The sequence below is a fragment of the Papaver somniferum genome, chromosome 10 (assembly GCF_003573695.1).
Source record: "Papaver somniferum cultivar HN1 chromosome 10, ASM357369v1, whole genome shotgun sequence".
Classification (NCBI taxonomy): domain Eukaryota; kingdom Viridiplantae; phylum Streptophyta; class Magnoliopsida; order Ranunculales; family Papaveraceae; genus Papaver; species Papaver somniferum.
This window is the reverse complement of record NC_039367.1, coordinates 35,836,106-35,855,100: the sequence shown is the minus strand read 5'-3', so window position 1 is coordinate 35,855,100 and position 18,995 is coordinate 35,836,106. Positions and strand designations below refer to the sequence as shown.

Here is an 18,995-nt window from a genome sequence, read left to right as displayed (position 1 = left end):
GATAATACTAGTTAAATTCTCCATTTAATAAAAACGCTGATCTCTCATAATTCTAATGGAGCTCGTTGTGGACTCTTGTTGGTGTTTTTATGTTGCTTATCTTGACTATATATGTTGAGTTTGGTTAACGAATCTATGGTGGTGTTGATGGTGGAGATGCAGAATCTGGAGGAGTATGAGGAGGATGTGGTGGTAGAGATGGTGGTATTGGAGCAGGTTTGAAGGAGGATTTTGAAGTCAGTGGTGGTGTTTTTCAGAATTGATGAATTGAAGGAGATGATGAGAAGATAAAGGATGAACTATTTTAAGTTTCTACTACTGGTGCTAGTGGTGACAGGTAATTAGCTGATTTCACAAGGTTCTCTTCTTTTTTAAATGTTTATGTTTTTTTTGTGATCAAGGTTAACTTGTTCTGATAAATTTACTACGGTAGCATCCCTGTCAATGATTGGTTTTTACTGTTGACTTATGCATCCTTGTAAAGGTAGTATATGGATTTTGTAATGTATATCAAAGGGGTCAATGCTTTCCGTTGAATGAATGTATATCAAAAGGTAATATATGGATATAGGTCTGCACATTACATCTGTTTAACTGCACATTAGACAAGCCATATGCATGACAGTTTGCACATTTAACTAGCATTGGCAGACTATATATGTGTAATTAGTAGTTACACATCTAATCAAATGTGTAACTTCTAGGTACACAAGCTAAATAAATGTGTATCTACTAGTTACACATGCAAATTAGATGTGTGACTTATAGTTACACATGTTAATTTGATGGTATATGCATATGTAACCTAATATGAAACTTCTATCTAACTGTAACATTTTTAATTTTACCTTCTTTTTGTAGAGTCTGTAACTCTGTAAGGGTGAACTATTAAGTTTTGTATACTTGCTCTAGTTTATTCAGTTATGAGATAGATTTGACTATTCTGTGTCCATTGGTTTTTGATTTTTGGATGTCCTATTTTGTTCATTTGTATGAGAAGTGTTCTAGCTGCTATGGTACTGATATCATTTGCTTGTCATGTAGTTACTAAGAAGGCTGACCCCAAGGTGCTGGCTAACAAAGCTTCCAAGGCTGTCAAAGCTTCCAAGGCTGTCAAAGCTGGAGCATCAACCATTAAGAAGAAGGCTAAGAATATCTGCACATCAGTCATATTTCACAGGCCAAAGACATTGCAGAAGGCAAGGAATCCCAAGTACCAATATATTAGTGCACTACCAAGGAACAAGCTGGACCATTACCAGATCCTGAAATACCCACTCACCACCGAGTCCGCAATGAAGAAGATTGAAGACAACAAGAAGAAGAAAACAAGGATGCTTTCAAGAAGATGTACAACATCCAGACAGATAAAGTGAACACCGTTATCAAGTAAGCCTTCTTGATTACTTACGACTAGCTACTTCTTTTTCTTGAAAGGTAGTATATGGATATAGGTCTGGAATGGTTTCACTTAACTCATACATCTGTTTAACTGCACATCACACAAGCCATATGCATGACAATTTGCACGTTTAACTAGCATTGGCAGACTATGGATGTGTAACTAGTAGTTACACATGCTAATTAAATATGTAACTTCTAGGTACACAAGCCAAATAAATGTGTATCTACTAGTTACACATGCAAATTAGATGTGTAACTTATAGTTACACATGCTAATTTGATGGGATATGCATATGTAACTTATAGTTACACATGCTAATTTGATGGGATATGTTATAGTGGTTATATTTATGAAATTGAGAAAAGAACATCAAGTCCTAGTAGTAGGGAGTAGTAGTGGATGCAGATTAGACTAATTAGATGCAGGTTATACTTATAGTTACACATAATAATTAGATGTGTAATTTCTAGTTACACATGATGATTGTATGTGTAACTTATGCTAATATGCATGTGTAACTATTGTTTACATGTGTAGCTACTGATTACACATGCATTTTGTTTTCCTGGGTTCATATCTATACCCTGCTGAATCAGTTGTGTGATCATTTTTTGCGATATTAATGTGCTAGCACAAGGTTCCCAGGTGTTTGTATTATTCTGCCAGTATAATTACTGTCTGAAGCTTTACTTTCTGTTGCTTAAAATGTCCTTCGTCATCGATAATATGAAAATGGCTTAGGTACATCTAGACTAGCACTGTAAAACGTCTTTCTGTTAATACAGTGCTAACAACGTCTTTCTGCTGAAGCAGTGATATCTTAATTAAGAGCTTCTCATTCACTTGCAAGGTTAACTGTATTATTTTATGACTGGTAATTGCTTGATAGTCACCTCTCGTTTTTGCTAGTGTTATTCATTTAGAGATGGATTTGCTGATTTTATGTTGACATATCTAAGTCAGATGCATGTGTAACTCCTAGTTACATAATTCAGATGCATGTGTATCTGCAAGTTACACATGTTAATTAGATGTGTAACTTTTACTTACACATACTGATTTTGGGTACACATATCAATATGTATGTGTAACTCCTAGTTACACTAGTCATATGCATGTGTAACTGCTAGCTACACTAGCCAGATGAATGTGTATCTCCTAGTTACACATGTTATATGCATGTGTAACTCTCAGTTACACAATTCAGATGCATGTGTAACCGCTAGCTACACTAGTCAGATGCTTGTGAAACTGAAATATACATTATTTTATGTACTGTTCATTTTAATCGTATAAATACTGATTGCTTGTTGTTATATTTCAGGTTTTAGATAACTTCATAAAAGCTAATTGCTTAAACGTGGTAATGGTCTCGCTGGAACTGGAGTTGACGCTGAATACACAAGTCAGATGCATGTGTAACTCTCAGTTACACTAGATAGACACATATGTAACTCTCAATTACACTAAACAGATGCGTGTGTAACTTCTAGTTACACATGCTAAGAAATTATTGTAAATGAATATTAAAGTAATAACTTTTTTTTTGTGTTTTTTTTTTGATGTCTATTTATTTGCATATATATACAAGTGTAACTTTGCATTACACATATCATAAGGATGTGTAACTTCTGGTTACACATGCCATATGCATGTATAACTTCTGTTTACACCTTCGCACTGTATTTTAATAATTTCGGGCCTAGATTTAATAATTTTGGGCCAAGATTTAAATTTTATTTAATTATGGGCTTGACAATATGCATAAGGGTATCAAGGTCTTTTAAAAACTCGGGGCCTAGATTTAAACTTTTTTTAATTAAGGGCCTCATATTATGGGTTATCCATGAGTTGGGCCTGAGCCTAATGATAAGTGTAGACAACTTTTCGGATTTTAACTATAATATTAATTTTTAAGCAAACTAAACCATTACAGGAACCCAAATATCAAGGGAATATGGTTTGTTAGATTCAAATGGGTAATTTATCTGAACATCTCCGTCAAATTAACATGAGGCTGTTGATGATGGTAATAATTTAATACCTACGGCGTACATCATCAAGCCATTCTTAAACAAGAGGTTAGGGTTTTTGTTTTTAGTTTGATTAAGATGATTCTTGATGAAACTAGGTTTTGAAAGAAGATTATTAAAAATCTTGCATACACACCTTGATGATAAGATCGAATTGCCTGGTAACCTCAGAAAGATGCCATCAAATATTTCTTCCGGAAGATTTGACCACCCAGAAGACATTGCTTCTGCAGCTCTGCTTTTTGAATGGAGTTTCGGTTCAAGAAATTGGGAGAAAAATTAAAAAAAAAAAAAAAAAAAAAAGTGGAAGACGATACGAAACATGTGTAACAGTCGGTGTAAGTAGAAACGTTACATTATTTTGGGAACCCATCCTTAGCCGTACGCGTTTCTCCTCATCAACGGCTTGAAAACATTAATCATAACCGCGTCAGTTCTGCGCAACCGATACTCTGGCTGAGGGCAGATCTCATTGACAAGGTTTGTCAGTTTCATTTTTAGGCCACAGAAAATAGGAATGCCCGCGAGAGTGGGATCATTTTGTAATGTCAGGCTCAGTAACCAGTGGTGCGCTCACTGAATGTATCTAGGGATTTCGCCTTTTCTTAAGAGAGAAAGAGCGTATTCTCCAGTATCAATAAGGTCCTCAATGTTGTGCAAGGATTCTTCTTCTGCGCCCAACATGAAGATAGAGCGAGCCTCTCCTTTCTTGGCCAATCTTGCTGCTAAGTTCATGGGAAGTTTAGGGGGATTGAGGCTTCTTAATATCTGACAGTTGCAGTTGAAAACAAGCCTGATGACAATCTGCACGAAGGGAACGAATACATGGAGTACTTTGGTCCAGACAATGTCCTCCATTTCGAAACAAGCAGAAGGGAGAACTTGATATGGCGAATGCTCCAAATGTACATTTAACGAAGGTAAATTTCCACACAATACAAAGTTTAAAAAAAAAAAATTGAGACAATTCTTCAAAGTTGTCCGACTTTTGTGGAGTATTTTCTAACAAACAACCATATACCGGAAACAAAGAGTAAAAAAGCAATCAGATTTTGCAGCTTCAGTTGGCGGTATCTTGAAATCATAAAACACAACTGTACGTGAACTTATACCGTCAAGTGTCAAAGTACTAAACAGCAATGGTTATATAGTTGTGGTGATTCTTCTAAATGACGAGACCTTGGAGCCTTCTTCGACAGTACCTGTTCATCTGAATAGTAAATTGAATTAGTAGAGTACAATTACATGAAACAGAAGAAAATAGGGAAATAAGAAAGAGGAAACAAACTAAAAATCTCCAAATGTTGTATCGCATGACCTTGTCTATTGCATGATGCCAACAACAAAACTGTGTGGATAGAGATTCTAACTAATTGCAATACTGACCTTAATGACTCGGTCGTTCTTAGATTTTGTAAGTTTATACTCATAGTCTCATACGCAGGCAAGGATGCCAAATGATGCATGTCATTGAGATATCAAGAACAAGGAAAACTTATCAGCAGAATGCTCCGCAATATATACATTCGAAGTACTCAAAAGCAAATCACACACACAAAAAAAAAGCTGCAAGGATGGCAAGGCGAACAACTAAACCAAATAGGGAGGTCAACTCCAATTCATTATGCCACAATCCAGCGACATTACTGGTGGAGCTAAGCAAACTCAAAAGGCAAACTACTTTACAGCTTGGAATTCTCTTTGGCTTTCTAAACGACTTGGTGGATTAGGCTTTAAAAATCCCCATCTTTTTAACCTTGCCATGTATGCTAGCCTGAAGATTGTTAACAGAACACAATGCAATATGGGTACAAGTCACAAGAGCAAGATATTTTTATTACAAAGACCTACTAAAAGAATCTTTCAAGCCATCAGGTATAAACTTAAAGAATCTTTAAAGATCTGGGGTATTTTACAAGGTCTACAAAGTGTTAAGCAATATTCCATATGGAATTTTGCCTCTGCTGCATATGGAATAGTCCGTCGGTATTAGTAGTTTGTTTACTGCAGTTTCCTATGTCGCGTTTTATTCATGAATATATCACTCAATGAAACCTTCCCAAGCTACAACAAAGTTTACCTTGCCATGTTATCCAAGATTCCAAGCTATAAAAGAACAGGGAAATAAAAATGACAAAACAAACCTAACGACAATTAAAAAACTCATAAAAGTGACATTCAATCTAAATGCAAATGAGCTTGTCTAAAGCATGGAGCTTCTAAGATATAGCAACATTAAGCTTACTGACTCGGTCAGATTTTGTAACTTTATACCCATATGCAGCAGTAAGGATGGTAAAAGATGCATTGTCATTAAGATATCAAGATTCAAGAACAAGCGAAACTTTTCACCAGAATGTTCCGCAGTATATACAGTACTCAAACCAACACACAGAAAAACATAAGCTGGAAGGATGGCAAGGTAAACTATAAATCAAACAGCAGGGTCAACTCAAATTCAGTCTGTTTTGAATTCAATGGCACTATTTCATTATGCAAGGATCCACTATACAACTTCTGAATCAAATCAAAAGGTGACTTTACTTTACAGTTCGAAATTCTATTTGCCTTAAAAATCCCCATATTTTTAACCTTGCCATGTTATCCAAGCTAGCCTGGAATCGGCTACCAGAACCCAATACAATATGGGTACAAGTCACAAGAGCAAGATATTTTTATAACAAAGACCTGCTTACAGAATCTTTCAAGTCATTGGGTATATGAAGCTGGAGGAGTATTTTACAAGGTCTACAAAAGATATTTCTGGAAGAAACAATTCAGCATGAACATCGAAAATTGTAATGTAATAAAAAAATCCACTCAATTGCGAGACAATAATTAATGAAAAGAAGACACACTGCAGGAAGTTTTCTTACGTACAAAAGCAACAGATAATAAGTTACATAAGAATATACAGGTTTAGGAAAATAGAGAGCTATAAGGCTCATTAGTGGGTCACATTAGACAGAAGCTAATCTTCTAATGTGTACTTAGGCATGTTCTTCTAAGTCATATTATCTGGGACAAAACATGTGTTTTACTAAAACTAATCCCATATAAGCTTCACCATTAGGGGGTCTGTATATGTAAATCAGCACTATTTCTCTACCATCCTGATCCTTGAGAAGAAAAAATATGTACCTGGACATGATCTTTTTCGATCACCCTTGAAGGCGGGCCTTGCATCTGAACTTGAAGCATTGTTGTAAACACTAAAGTCTAAAACAAAGTTAAAATGGACAAAATGGTTGGAGTGGTAGGCTCTTAAGTGATAGCTACGCCATTCATTCAACAGTGTTGGACACCCACACAAGTCTGAGTTACCCACCCACTGGCGATCCTGCCAAAAGGTACCAACAACTATCCACCAGAAGGTTCCACAATATATACACTCAGTGTACCCAAAATTAAATCACACATAGAAAGCTTCAAATGTTTTGGAAGATAAATAACCTAGTAACTCATTTCTATTCATCTTACTTTCATTATTAACTAAAGCGGTATTGTAGCTGCAATCTCAAACATATAACAAATTAACAACTGGAAATTCAAGAAGAAATGCATAACATGTGATGTTTTTACCTGAATCGTTGTCGCTTGGGATTCTTCGCGGTCTCATCTGTAATCTTCCTTTCCAAATAAGTAGTCGAGCCAAGTGATGCTATGGTCTCGAAATAACTCTCTCGATTACTGTACATTGCAGTAATATCACGGACCACCACTGATCTAACTCTTTCAGTTGTTGGATCAAATAAAAGTAATTCCTTGCCACCAGTATCTAATAGAATTACCCCACTGTCAAAACACAGTAGCGGCTTCCAAAATGGAATTTCGTGCGAGGACCATGGTAGTCGGGTTGTGGTATATTTTTTAAACCAAGAGTCCTTTACTCGATACCGCTGCATTACCCACACATCAAGTCTAACAAGATCATGAGCAAAAGCTACACAAATGCTCCCCACACTCCCAAATTCTTATAAACAGGTCCGCAAAAACCTTTAGGTGGCATAATATTCTCAGGTAACGACATGTTCAGCATTGTCTCACTGCTAATATCAAAACAGACTACAACTTCGGACGAGGTTTTTTGGGTGGTTTTACTTGCCAACCAATGAAGAGCTCCATTGAAAAACACACCATGAGATCGTTTGCCAGTGATACCAAATGAGTAATTGACGGTTCCCTTGATACTATTCCAAGAATCTGATTTCACTGTATAAACATCAATGTTGGAGCAACCATCATTATCCGATATTGCTACAAGTTTGTAGTCATAGATGCTGCTATCATAACCAAATCCACAAGTAAAGTGGTGACTGTTTCGGGGCGTTCCAAATTCCTTAAATTCTCCGGTGAATGGGTTCAAAATACTAAAAATAATTAGTCTCCACATGTCCCCTTTCAGAATCAACTTTATCAATCCTAGAAATCTTGAAGCAAATTAAACCATTACAAGAACCCAAAAAATCAAGATTATATGGATTCTTAGATTCAAATGGGTAATTTATCTGAACAGCTCCACGAAATTCACATGACAATGGTGTAGATGAGGATGATGATGGTGCTGATGCTAATGAAATTGAAGCATAATCCATTGGTACAGAGTAAATCATAGGGGGCTTATCTGGCGAGGATTGACCATATAAGAGTTTAGGGTTTGTCTTGGTCTGAATCGAAAGATTAACATGATTCTTGATAAAAATAGGTTCAGATAGAAGATCTTTGAAAAGCTTACAGACAGATCTCGATGAAAAGATTGAATTACCTGGTAATTTCAAGAAGATCTTATCAGGTAATCCTTCGGGAAGCCTTTGCCACAGAGACATTGCTTCTTCATGCTTCAATTTTTCTTCTTCCTTTAATCTTGCTTCTTCTTTTTCCTTTAATTTGGATCTGGTACGGGATGCAACGCTCATTTTTGCTGGAAGATGAGGGTTACAGAATTGGGGTTTCATTTCGTCTGTGAAATGAAATGAGAGTAAAAAACAGGGTTCCAGAAATTAAAATGGGAAAGCGGTAGACGATCCGATACAGAGGAGTGTGTGTAACAGTACTGTAAGCAGAATGTTTTGGTACATTGCAAACATTTTATACACATCACTCTAGGAACAAACCCATCTCTAGCCGTACATGTGTATCTGATTGGAATAAGTGTTGACCCTTTACCGTCCATTTGTAAGATTTGATGTAGAATCACCCGTGTGCAAAAGTGAGAGAGGAATTAGATGTCAGCTTTCCGCAACCGATAGTTCTTTCCGTACTAGACCCTAATTTCCTACAGGAGAAAAGTTCTTGGAATGTTTGAAAAAAGGGGAAATTAGGAGGAGACCCAAAAAAAATAATATTTTCGTTCTCAGACCCACAATTAATTTTGTATACCGTGACACCCATAATTATATGAAATTATTATATGAATCAATACATATAATTGATTCATACTATCTTTTCAGGCATAACTCGTTATGCATACTATCTTTTCAGGCATAACTCGTTATGCATATTATCCTTTTCAGGGGTATAATTGGCAGCGCAACTTGGACATAACATATCTAAAAATCCGCGCCTTAGAATTTTACAAATTTTATATCGTTGGAAATCTTTTTAAAAGAGCTACGCAACGAGTACAAACAAGAATATCAAATTTTTGTTTTTAACGAAAAAATCGAAGGTGATCCTCATTTTAGGGAAATTTTTTGAAAACTTGATATTTAACCATTATGCAGTCACCAAAGACGATGCATAACATATTCTGCAGACGCATAACGAATTATGCAACCATTTTTCGACTGCATAACAAGTTATGTATCTGCATAACAAAGTTATGCATCTATAACAAGTTATGTAACCATTGCTTTGGTTGATTTTAGCCGTACATATAAAAAATTGATGCATAATGCAGTATGCATCCATATTTACGGATGCATATCAGGTTATGCATCTATTTTCTCGATGCATAATGCATTATGTAGCCATATTTTCGGACGCATAACAGGTTATGCAGGTTTTCTGGACTGCATAACAAGTTATGCAATAAATTTTGTAGATGCATAACATGTTATGCAGACAGTTTATCGACTGAATGACATGTTATGCAGTCATAACCACATCATCATCTTCTTTCATGTTTCATTAACTCCCACGCAAACCATTATCTTTCAGTTATTCGGGGGCTCTTGGTCAAAATCATGTATTTACACCATCATCTTCTTTCATGTATTTACACCATCATCTGCAATTAAACCAGCATAACAGGTTATGCAGGTTTTCTGGACAACATAACAGGTTATGCAACAAATTGTGTAGATGCATAACAGGTTATGCATCCATTTTCACGAATGCATAACATGTTACGCAGACAGTTTCTCGACTGAATAGTTGTTGCATAACGTGTTATGCGACCATTTTCGAGACTGTATAACAAGTTTTTTTAAATGCATAACCGTTATGCAACCATTTTCTTAGCTGCATAAAAGATTATTCAACCATTTTTTTTCTTCATTTCATTGCCCGGTTGAATATGTGTTGCGCAATGAATGCACTTCACCAGTTCAGTACAGCCATGATGGATGTGCCTTCTTCACAGCTGTAGCTTCGACTCTTGCCTGCACTTCAAGTCACTCATTGCATTACCAATCTCCAAACACATACTGCAATTCAGCCACCAACTTCATAACCCCACCTGCAATTGCATGAACAACTCATATTCATTCACCAGATCAGTTCAGTGGTATCTCTTGCCATCATATTCATTCAATAGCTGCAATGTCAGCTCAACATCATCTCATTCTTGGCATCTGCGTCTCCAGTTCCACACTCCACTAGTATCATTCCCATTTAATCACAATTTCAACTACAATTCCACTACCAGACCAGTGCATAACCACCATCATCTAAATCAATTAAAACCCATCTCTGCAACCTCTCTGATTCCATCTTAGAACTACCCTTCAGCACAATCACCAGTTCCATGTCAGCTTCATTGCAGAATCATGTGCACTACCACTGCATTCATACACGAACTCAACAGCGACACCTGCATCTCAGTTCACATACTACTTACAACATCACCTGCAACTCAAACAAAGCTACAACTCCATTTCCTTAAGCCGTTCTTCGCAGTAGCACCTTCTTCTTCTCTTATCTTCATGACTGTAGCAGTCACATCCATTTCCAACTGCAACAACTTGAACTACAACTCAATCTCAATACCATGAACAACATCTATTTTCTTTCTTTGTTGTTCTCTATAGCATCAGCACAACCATAACACCTACAGTTCCCTGTAATCCAAATCACCATATTCTTCAGTTTACAATCTCAGCACAAAGCCAATCCATTCGCAAGCACACAACCTCCTCAATTGCAGCGCAGTAAACCACAATAGCTTATTTCAGTTCTCGGCACATTTAGATTATCACCAACATATGTTACCAATTTCACTGCTCTTTATAACATCAAGGGAACCATTCAAGCATACCCATCAGCTGTCTCACATGCAACTGCAACCTAAACATACATCTACTTCACTACAACTGCTTCTCATACTTCATCTCATTCACACCACCTGCAAGTATATCACAGACCCAATCTTCACACAACAGCAAGTTCAGTTCATCCCCTTGTCTGTATTTTAACAGCACCTGTAATTCCTTTGCAACCAACAGCTGCAATATCACCAAAGCATTTCCTTGGCAACTCCTATACATTCATCTAGACAGACTCATTCATCACCAGAAACACTTCAATCATCTCTGTCTCTGAAATGAATGGTACCAGCATAATAGAGGCACCAGTATCATCTTCATCTATTCTATTTAGAAGTCCACCTCAATAACATCTCAAACCCACAACTGTGTGTGTTTCTTGGCTTCAATTATTCTTATTTCTCTTTGAATTCGATTTCTGACCAATATCCATCTGTAATTCATCCCAATCTTTCGTCTAAACTATGAATCTACTCCAAATCTTCATCTTCATGAAACCCTAGATACCAACAACAACAACTCATGTTCTTGCATGATTTCTCTTCCATTTAAACTGAACATCAGCAGATCCCGCTTCTCGATTTCTCCATGTTCCCCTATCACCTCTACCCCTATCTCCACGGCCACCAAACCCCCTACCAAATCCACCTATTTCTCCAGCAACACTACCATGTTATGCCATGACGAGAAGCTGTTAGCCCTTTCTTTTGTTAGATCTCTCTTTCTCACTGGTTTTTTGCGGGAGTATTAGGGATGAAGTTTGGGAAAGACAAAAAATCTTATAAAACCCTAGGTTTATCAAAATACGAAGATGTTGAGATTTGCATGTGAATTGAAACTCCAATGAAGAACTGAGACCAAAGCAGAATCAGAGAAGAAGAAGAAAAAAAGACTGAAACATAATTTCAGAAACTATGGGTTTGGGAGATATTTTGTCGTAGAAAATGGGTGTGCGCCTGTATTTTTTTGAGTGTGGGTTTCACAGTGTCCAAAATCTGGAAAGTGGGTGTGGTTGCAGTTTTCACTTGAAAAAATGATCGTGTACCTAAAATCATGTTTGTTTGTGTTTTATTTCAAGTGGCATGGTTTATTAGAGGGACGACAGTGTGATAGTAATGTCCCTCTAATTGGTTAGGGGATGTCGTATAGGGGGTGTAAATTGACTAGATTATCCTCTCCATTTTTAACCTAAATCAAAGCTAAATTGAAAATTTGTTTTCTTTCTTCTTCTCTTCTCCTCCTCCCATCAACCATAACCTCCATTAAAACTCAAAATTTCATCGTCTTCGATTAATTGACGATTCGAAAATTAATCAAGTGTAGTGTAATGAGTTATATGAGGTATGTTTTGAAAACCCAGTTACGATTTGGTTTATTTTGTTCGATTTAAGTTTAATTTCTATCAAAAATTAGGGTTTTAGATGAAAATTGAAATTGAAATTTCTGGGTTTATGTGAGTTACGGTTGATTTTAACTCAATTACGAACCGTAACTGGAGATTTTGATGTTGTTACGGTTGGTAATAGTTCAATTACCAACCGTATGTTCTTACGTCTGAGAATTTTCTTCAGTTACGGTTGGTATCGAGCATTTGGTTACCAACCGTAACTAGTTTTACGATTAGGGTTTCTTCAAATTTAACCAGTTACGGTTGGTAGTTCATCTTTTACGAACCGTAACTTCGATTTACGGTTGGTTATGAGCACAATTCCAACCGTAATTATCTCTGAAAATGTAAAAAAAATGAATTTTTTACGTACTTTAGATAACTTTGAGCAACAAAAAGCTAGTTGGGACTAATTTAGAAGTATACCCGGTCATTTTCAGGTCCTGGTTCTTCATTTTGTTGGTTAATTTCTTTAATTAATTGAGATTGACCGGAAACCAGAAACCGAAGTCCTTTTCCAGTAACAAGTACCAGGTCGGACAGAGATAAACCGCATAACGATCTTATCTCCAGAGATGCGGCGAAGTTTTTACATCGGATGCCTGCAGGCCTAAACACAACTTACACGGAGGTAAGACTAATCCTTAACACATCCCGTGTCTTATTCGTTTTCGGTTCAGAGGGTGCAGTGGCCATCGCTTCAATGGGATTACGCATTCGCGACCATTTATGTGATGTTTCCACATATTTCATGTCCCGGATGCAGAGCTACGGGGTGGGTGGGTCCCCCCCCTTCACTATCCTGCGAGCTGCAGAGCTACTAGGGGGTCTCCCCCATTCACGATTCTGCCTTGGTTGTTTTTACAGGTTCACGGTTTAGACAGTACTATAAATAAAAGAGACGGAAATTCAAAGGTAATAGGGTCAGTCACGTACCTCGTGTACATACCTCCTTCACGTGGATCGCTGCTTTCTATGCATTTCTGTCGAGCGCCAACTCTCTCTCCAAGCCTCAGTCAGTCAGGTCCCATTTAATAAATTCATCCCATGTGAGCTTCGGTCGTTCCGGACGCTTCATTCTACCTTCCGGTCGTGTGGTGCGTCCTACCCGAACTGGAGCGTCTGGTGGTCTTCGCTGGAGATTCCCGAACCAGCGTAACCGATGTTGTGACAGTATATCCTTCATCGGTCCTACCCCGAGTTTCCCACGGACATAATCATTTCTGATTTTATCGCGCCTTGTGTGCCCACATGCCCACCTTAGCATCCTCATTTCCGTCACATGGAGCGCTATGAGGTGCGAGCTTTTAGGTGCCCAACATTCCGCTCCATACAGCAGCGCGGGTCTGATTGCAGTCCTGGAGAATTTTTCTTTCAGTTTAACTGGTATCTTACGATCGCAAAGGACTCAAGTCGCCAGTCTCCATCTATCCTATCCTGACTGAGATATGTGCCTAATGTCCTCCTTTATGTCCCCATCACTCTGGATCATAGATCCCAAACATCGAAAGGATTCTTTCTGAGGTACAATCTGGCCATCTAGTAACAGTTCTCCATCATCCGTCCCGGATTCGTCAAAATCATACTTCAGATACTCGGTCTTTGTTCTATTGAGTCTGATGCCCTTCGATTCTAGAGTCTGTCCCCACAGCTCAAGCTTACCTTCTATCTCTATCTTAAACTCTCCAATAAGTGTCACGTCATCCGCAAAGATGATACACCAAGGGATGTCCCCCTGTATATCCTTCGTGACTTGGTCCAATATTAGCGCAAACAGATATGGGCTCAGCGTTGACCCTTGGTGTAATCCAATTTTGGTAGGGAAGTCATTCGAGATACCGTCACACGTCCTGAACCTTGTGACCGCTCCCTCGTACATATATTTGATGAGGGATATATATTTAGGTGATACCCTCTTTTGTTCGAGTGCCCACCACATTACCTCCCGTGGGACTTTGTCATAGGCCTTCTCAAGGTCTATGAATACCATGTGCAGGTTACGCATTTTTTCTCGGTAGCGCTTCATCATCTGTCTAACCAGGAAAATCGCTTCAGTGGTGGATCTTCCTGGCATAAACCCAAACTGATTCTTCGTAACACTAGATTTCCCTCGTAACCTACGGTCGATAACACGTTCCCAGAGTTTCATTGCGTGGCTCATAAGTTTGATGCACCTATAGTTAGTACAACTCTGGATGTCCCCTTTATTCTTAAAGATCGTCACGATGACGCTTCTTCGCCACTCATCTGTTATCCGGTTTGAACGGAATATGTTATTGAAGAGCTTGGTCAGCCAACTAATCCCTTCATCTCCCATGGACTTCCACACCTAAATTGGGATGGTGTCAGGTCCTAGTGCCTTCCCTCGCTTAGTACCCTTTAGGGATTCTTTTACTTCACATTCGAGGATGGTGGGAAAGTCCTCCTCTCGCAAGTCCACGGGTTCAAAGGATCCCACCATATTGACTGTTGGATTATCGACAACGGCGTTGAAAAGGTTTTCAAAATAGTTGTTCCAGTGTGTCTTTATCTCCGCATCTTCAACTTGAACGCGACCGTCAGTATCCTTTATACACTTGACCTGGATAATGTCTCGAGTTTTCTTTTCCCGGGACCGGGAAATCTTGAAGATAGCCTTCTCACCTTCTGATGTGCCTAATTTCTGGTAAAAGTCTTCGTAAGCTTTACCTTTTTCCTCTGATACCATTCGTTTTGCGTGTTGTCTTGCATCCCTATAGTTCCTGAGGTTTTCTTCGTTTTTGAGGGATCGAACTACTTTGAAGCGCTCTTTCTTATCCTTAATAGCCTGCTGCACCTCAGGAGACCACTACCAGGTATCTTTCGGGTCACGTTTTCCATTTCCTTTAGATTTGCCCAGTACTTCCACCACTAGTAGTCGGATCCTGCTAGCAGTTTCTGTCCACATGTGATCCGTTTCTCCATCCTCACAGGGAACGCCTTCGGAGAGAGCCTTATCTTTGATTGAGATTGACCTTCTCCTCTAAACCTTTTTTTTTTAACTCTAAAAATCTGATTTTGATTTTGAGTTAATATAAGTGAAATTAATCATTAACACTAACCTTGATTATCATCACTAAGAGCAACCACAGTCATGACCAAATTTGGGGACTATACCCAAATTTGGTCCCGAATTCAGCCGCAGTGGTACTGACTAAAACCATATTTAGTCCAGTTAATTAGGGTTTGCGACCAAATGTGGTCGCCAACCCAGACTAAAATGATTAATAGTGGGACGGAAGTATAGTGGGCGTATGATTTCAGACGGAAGTATAGTGGACGCTCCACATCGGGCGTACGTTATAAATAACGTATGATAATGGGGCGGATGTATATAGAGCGTTTGAGTTAGGCGTTATTATAAACACCGCCGGGCCATACGTAGATAAAACCTACGCCCCATAGCAGACGCAGTTATTAAAAACGCCTGGTTTGGACGCAGTTACTAAAAGCGCCTGGTCCGGGCGCATGTATTATGACCGTATGCGGGAGACGGACGTATTATTAACGTCTGTGTGAGACGCATGTTTTATGGGCGTATGAGTGAGACGCATGTTTTATGGGCGTATGAGTGAGGCGCATATATTACGACCGTCTGGAGTGGGCGCATGTTTTAGAAGCGTCTGGGATGGGCGCATATATTAGGACCGTCTGGAGTGGGCGCATGTTTTACGAGCGTCTGGGACGGACGCTCGTATTATGAGCGTTTTTTCGGAGCGCATGTATTACGAGCGTCTGTTACCAGGCGCATGTATTACGTGCGCCAACGATTATATTTTGGAATTCTGATTTTGGTTTTCTGATTTTCCGACCGTTTGATAGATTGCAACGGCTCTTTCGTATATCTATATATAGCATTTGACAAACTTATTTCTGCATAATCTTATCATTTATAATTTCTATTTCAAGAAATATAGAAATATGGCACCACAAGGTCCCAATTTTACAACAGAAGAAGATACAATGATATGTAGAATCCATTTAGCCATATCTCAAGATTCTGCAACCGGAACCGATCAACCAGAAAGAGTATTATGGAGTCGGATCAAAGATAATTTGGAAGAAGCCCTGCCTTGTAAACCGAAACGTACTTGGACTTCTATCCAGAGTCGATTTCAGGGAATAAGTAGACAGGTTTCACTTTATTCTGCAAAAGTGTTGGAAGTTGATGGTGAATATCATAGCGGATGGAATGAAGTCTTGAGGGTAAGTAATCGTCAATTTTTGCACCCTTAATTATTATATACATGTAAATTAACTGATGAGTATTCAAAACAATAACAGGTTGAAGAGATAAGAAAGCGATTCAAAGAAAGTAATGGTAACAAAAAATTTAAGCACGAAGAGTGCTACGAAATTCTAAAAGATAGTATCAAATATTCAGGACGGTCGACGTTTGTGTTTGATTCAGCCCAAGATAGTATCAAGTTAGTAATTGTTTTTTCTGAGTTTACAGCATCCATAAAAAGTTCTATTCTATATTATAGAAGATCAAAATTTACAGTATAGAAAATCCAAAAAATTTACAGTAAATAAACCCCAAGATTATATTTTATTTACTTACAGTATAGAAGATCAAAAAAAATTACAGAAAAAATCTAGACACCGTCTTTATCATACAACTGTTTAACATTTTGTATCTCCCCTTTGTGAGCAACAACAATTCATGTTTAATGGATTTCAGTGAACTTAGTCTATCAGTAAAATTATTCTATCAGTGAAGATCAACAACAACATTTTGTATCTCCCCTTTGTATTCTATCAGTAAAATTATTCATACATAATCAAACAAACAAATTATTCATATTCTATCACTCAAATCATTCTATACATAATCAAACAAAGAACAGTAACAGTAACATAATCAAACAAAGAACAGTAACAGTAACCTCATGTTATATGGTTAATGAAATCAAACAAACACGGTTATGCTTAATGAAATCAACATGCAATCCACTCATTCCACCCAAAAACAGCCTAATTAATCATACCTTTAATCTTCAATCCAACCAAAAACAAATTACCCAAAAACAAATCATACCTTTAATCTTCAATCAAATTTCCCCGCACCCAATTAACGAATAAGATTACTCGTTTCTTTCGCAAGAACTCGTTTCCCCGCACCCAATCAAATTTCCGTCACATTCGATTTAGGTTTTGCCCTAGATTTTTCGTCTGTTTTCGTCTTTTTTTTTTCTTCTGTAAAAACTGTTTATGTAAAAGGAGGAGGAGAAGAAGAGATAATCACGTCTATATCCAGACGGATTTTCCGTGCACGCCTCACTCAGACGCACGTATTACAAACGCTTGATTCAGACGCATGTATTACAGACGTCCCACTCAGACGCACGTATTACAACCGTCCCTCTCACACGCACGTATTACAAACGTCCCACATAGACGCAGGTATTACAAACGTCTCACTCAGTCGCTCCTTCTTTAAACGCCCCAACCAGACGCTTCTTAAATGCACGCTCCACTCAGACGCTTCTTCTATAAACGTCTCACCCAGACGCATAATCCATTAACGCCCGAAACATACGCATAATCCATTAACGCCCGAAACATACGCACTTTTCATCTCCGTCCCAGTAGACGCACTTTCCATCGCCGTCCCATATCCGGCGTTAGTTATACCTGCGCCTCAATCAAGCGGGCATTATACCTCCGTTTCATTCAAACGCATAATAAAAATCCGCTTCATCAACAGACGTGAGTATAAGTTACGTCTGGCATCGGGCGTTAGTGTAAGTTACGCTTCACCAAATTTGGTGTTATCCCACTGCGCTTGGGTCACCCAAAATACCAAAATTTTTTGGTTTTTAGTCTGGCTTTTGGTATTTGGTCCGTCTCATGACTGTGGTTGCTCTAAACTAGGCTATCACTTATGAGGGTTAATTTGTCATTTCCAGCTTTTTTTGGATAAGGGACACTTGAATTATCATGTAATGACCCTTTTTGTCCTATTACAATGCCGCCCCTCTATTAAACCATGCCGCCCCTATAACAGGCTTGTTTTATCTCGCTCGGCGTCTGGATTGGCTCGAGTCCGGGCCCAACACGAGTCAGATGTGATCCGATAGATTGTTTTTTAATTTAACTCACTACCTGACTTAAGTTTAACAAATCCGTTTGAATCAGAAAACAAAATATCCCTGACATATGAGACCATACAACTGATTCACATATTTTCGAGTCAGTCAAGTTAGATCTGACAAAAAAATAACATATTGAGTCGGATGATTTTAGTCGACTCAGGTCAAGAAAAACAAAATAACATAAGTTATGTGACCCCAAAATTACTAGTTTGATCACCGACGACTGGTGGAGGGCAGATCCAATTGAGAAGGGTTAATTATTGTGAAATGACTTATGCTGGATATTTCGCTGCTTAACTATCTAAAGTCTTGTCGCGGTGTACTGGTGCTACCAAAGATGAGCTATCCTTTCTCTAACCTCATAAAAGTAATAAAAACTAATGGAAAACTAGGAATTATCATTATGTATATATTATGAATTTTGGTTGGTTTAATGTCATGATTTTCCACTGGAAGCTATTATCTTCATTTATAAATGTTAAAATTTTGGGCCCAATTTATGTCTAAAAATTCAACCGCACATACTAAGTAAATTAATTCAGCAAAACTGTCCAAAAAGTCCTTAATATT

At 38.1% G+C, this 18,995-nt stretch overlaps 1 protein-coding gene and 1 long non-coding RNA gene across 2 annotated transcripts; both read right to left on the bottom strand.

Annotated features, from left to right (window-relative positions):
• Positions 1–4,326: 4,326 nt before the first annotated feature.
• On the bottom strand, positions 4,327–6,948 carry LOC113319437. Its single transcript, XR_003345468.1, has 2 exons — positions 6,580–6,948; positions 4,327–4,648 (listed from the first exon to the last, which is right to left on the bottom strand). It is a non-coding gene; the product is annotated as an uncharacterized LOC113319437 (long non-coding RNA).
• Positions 6,949–7,381: 433 nt separating this feature from the next.
• Positions 7,382–8,354, bottom strand: LOC113315530 (F-box/kelch-repeat protein At3g06240-like). The gene is made up of 2 exons (XM_026563796.1): positions 7,810–8,354; positions 7,382–7,721 (listed from the first exon to the last, which is right to left on the bottom strand). The coding sequence occupies exons 1-2, from the start codon at positions 8,352–8,354 to the stop codon at positions 7,382–7,384; spliced, it is 885 nt and encodes a 294-aa protein (XP_026419581.1).
• Positions 8,355–18,995: the final 10,641 nt, after the last annotated feature.